Source organism: Jaculus jaculus, chromosome 7, assembly GCF_020740685.1.
Source record: "Jaculus jaculus isolate mJacJac1 chromosome 7, mJacJac1.mat.Y.cur, whole genome shotgun sequence".
NCBI lineage: Eukaryota > Metazoa > Chordata > Mammalia > Rodentia > Dipodidae > Jaculus > Jaculus jaculus.
In genome coordinates, this window is record NC_059108.1 from 70,588,732 (window position 1) to 70,591,726 (window position 2,995).

Consider the following 2,995-nt stretch of genomic DNA (forward strand, 5'->3'; position numbering starts at 1 on the left):
CTCTGAGCTGTTTTTCACTGAAATTTATAGAGTCAAATGATAATGAGAACACAACATACCAAAATCTCTGGGACACAATGAAGGCAGTCCTAAGAGGTAAATTTATAGCTTTAAGTGCCTATATTAAGAAATTAAAAAGGTTGCAAGTAAATGACCTAATGCTTCACCTTAAAGCCTTGGAAAAAGAAGAACAAGGAAAACCCAAAATCAGCAGACGGGAAGAAATAATAAAGATTAGGGCAGAAATTAATGAAATAGAAACTGAAAAACCAATCCAAAGAATCAATGAAACAGAGAGTTGTTTCTTTTAAAGGATAAATAAGATTGATAAACCCTTAGCAAATCTGACCAAAAGAAAGAGAGAAGAGACACAAATTAATAAAATTAGAGATGAAAAAGGTAACATCACAACAGATGCCAGAAAAATTCAAAGAATCATAGGGACATACTATAAAAGCATATACTCCACAAAGTATGAAAATCTGAAATAAATGGATGATTTCCTTGATTTATATGACCTACCTAAAAAAGTCAAGATGAGATTAATCAGTTAAATAGACCTATAACAAGCATGGAGATCCAAACAGTTATCAAAAATCTCCCAATTAAAAAAAGCTCAGGCCCAGATGGTTTCACTGCTGAATTTTACCAGACCTTCAAGGAAGAGCTAACACCATTGTTTCTTAAGCTTTTCCATAAAATAGAAAAAGAAGGAATTCTATCAAACTCCTTCTATGAAGCCGGAATCACCCTGATACCAAAACCAGGCAAAGATAGAAAAAAAGAGCAAATTATAGACCAATCTCCCTCATGAACATTGATGCAAAAATTCTCAACAAGGTTTCCTTCCTGTGCATGGCCAGGCGAGGGTTTCAATTGCCTCTGGCGCTGTGCCGGGGTTTTCAATCAAGATGGTACATGCTGAAGCCTTTTCACGTCCATTGAGTCGGAATGAAGTTGTTGGTTTAATTTTCCGCTTAACAATATTTGGTGCGGTAACATACTTTACTATCAAATGGATGGTAGGTGCAATTGATCCAACAAGAAAGCAGAAAGTAGAAGCTCAGAAACAGGCAGAGAAACTAATGAAACAGATTGATGTGAAAAATGTGAAGCTTTCAGAATATGAAATGAGTATTGCTGCTCATCTAGTAGACCCACTTAATATGCATGTTACTTGGAGTGATATAGCAGGTCTAGATGTCATTACAGATCTGAAAGACACAGTCATCTTACCTATCAAAAAGAAGCATTTGTTTGAGAATTCCAGGCTTCTGCAGCCTCCAAAAGGTGTTCTTCTCTATGGGCTGCTAGGTTGTGGGAAAACCCTGATTGCCAAAGCTACAGCCAAAGAAGCAGGCTGTCGGTTCATTAACCTGCAGCTGTCAACACTGACTGATAAGTGGTATGGAGAATCTCAGAAACTAGCTGCTGCTGTTTTCTCTCTTGCTATAAAGCTACAGCCTTCTATCATCTTTATAGATGAAATAGACTCCTTTCCACGAAACCATTCCAGTTCTGACCATGAAGCTACTGCTATGATGAAAGCTCAGTTTATGAGCCTCTGGGATGGACTGGATATACCTTGAAGAGCAAGGGTGGCTACCATAGTAGGATAATGCTCTATGCATTTTTAGGAGAAGAATGAGAATGTATCCAAAGCAAGGGACCTTGTTGCCATAAGACTCCTGTAGGGGTTTCTGGCGTAGCAAGAATGCACAATAAAATAGCTGCTAGGAGTTTTTCTAAGGACAAGGGCCACTGAGGTACCCAAACTGGTTCAGCCGTTTTCTTTTTACACTTAGGACATAAGCCAGGCAAGCACACCTGACCCTGCACTCTAGAATTATTCAAGATTGCTTCTCTTTGTTTTAGAGCAGGCTGGTTGATATGAAATCTTGTAGGCATCCTTCTCATGATTGCCAGTCAAGGTCCTGAGGACGATTAGTAGCTCCCATCACTATGACCTGGCAGCTATGATCCATACCTGCTTAATGCCTGGGTTTTTTTTTTTCCATTCACTTTATAATTTTTGGGCTTTCGTTGTTTGTAAAACTTGTGTTTAGATAGTTTTTATGACTATTTCATATTTATAGCATACATCTTAGTATCAAATTACCGTTTTGTTGTTGTTACTTGTTTTTCGAGGTAGGTCTAGCTGTAGCCCAGGCTGGCTGACCTAGATTCAAATTACTATTTTAATATGAATTTCAGTAATTGAGTTTTAACCTGGTGGCATATTGATCAGAAAGAAGGGCTTTTTACCTCCCCATGTGTTTTAATCTTCTATTAAATTCACATTATCCAGTTTAAAAAAATTCTCAACAAAATGTTGGCAAACAGAATACAAGAATATATCAGAAAGATCATTCACACTGACCAAGTAGGCTTTATCACAGAGATGCAGGGATGGTTCAACATACGCAAATCTATAAATGTAATACATTACATAAATGGGTTGAAGGACAAAAATCACATGATCATCTCGTTAGATGCAGAGAAAGCATTTGACAAAATCCAACATCCCTTCATGATAAAAGTCCTACAGAGACTGGGAATAGAAGGAAAATATCTCAATATAATAAAGGCTGTTTATGACAAGCCTACAGCCAACATATTACACTAGGAAATGGAAAAACATCCCTTGTTCCTGAATTGGAAGAATCAATATTGTGAAGATGGCAATCTTACCAAAAGTAATCTACACATTTAATGCAATCCCCATCAAAATTCCAAAGACATTCTTCACAGAAATAGAAAAAGCAATCCAAAAATTCATTTGGAATCACAAAAAACCTCGAATATCTAAAATAATACTGAGCAATAAAAATAAGTCTAGTGGTATCACTATACCTGATTTTAACCTATACTACAGAGCCATAGTAAACAAAACCAGCATGGTACTGGCACAAAAGCAGATATGTAGATCAATGGAACAGAATAGAGGACCCAGATATAAGACCAGGTAGTTATAGCCACCTGATATTCGATAAAG

At 37.0% G+C, this 2,995-nt stretch overlaps 1 protein-coding gene across 1 annotated transcript; it reads left to right on the forward strand.

Moving 5' to 3' along the window:
- The first annotated feature begins 893 nt into the window (after positions 1-893).
- On the forward strand, positions 894-1,589 carry LOC123462309 (outer mitochondrial transmembrane helix translocase-like). Its single transcript, XM_045155559.1, has one exon. It carries the CDS (start codon positions 912-914, stop codon positions 1,587-1,589), a length of 678 nt encoding a protein of 225 aa, XP_045011494.1. The 5' UTR covers positions 894-911.
- Positions 1,590-2,995: the final 1,406 nt, after the last annotated feature.

What these genes read in the sequence shown, in the direction of transcription:
- LOC123462309 (XM_045155559.1), top strand. Translation starts at nt 912, where the DNA reads ATGGTACATGCTGAAGCCTTTTCACGTCCATTGAGTCGGAATGAAGTT.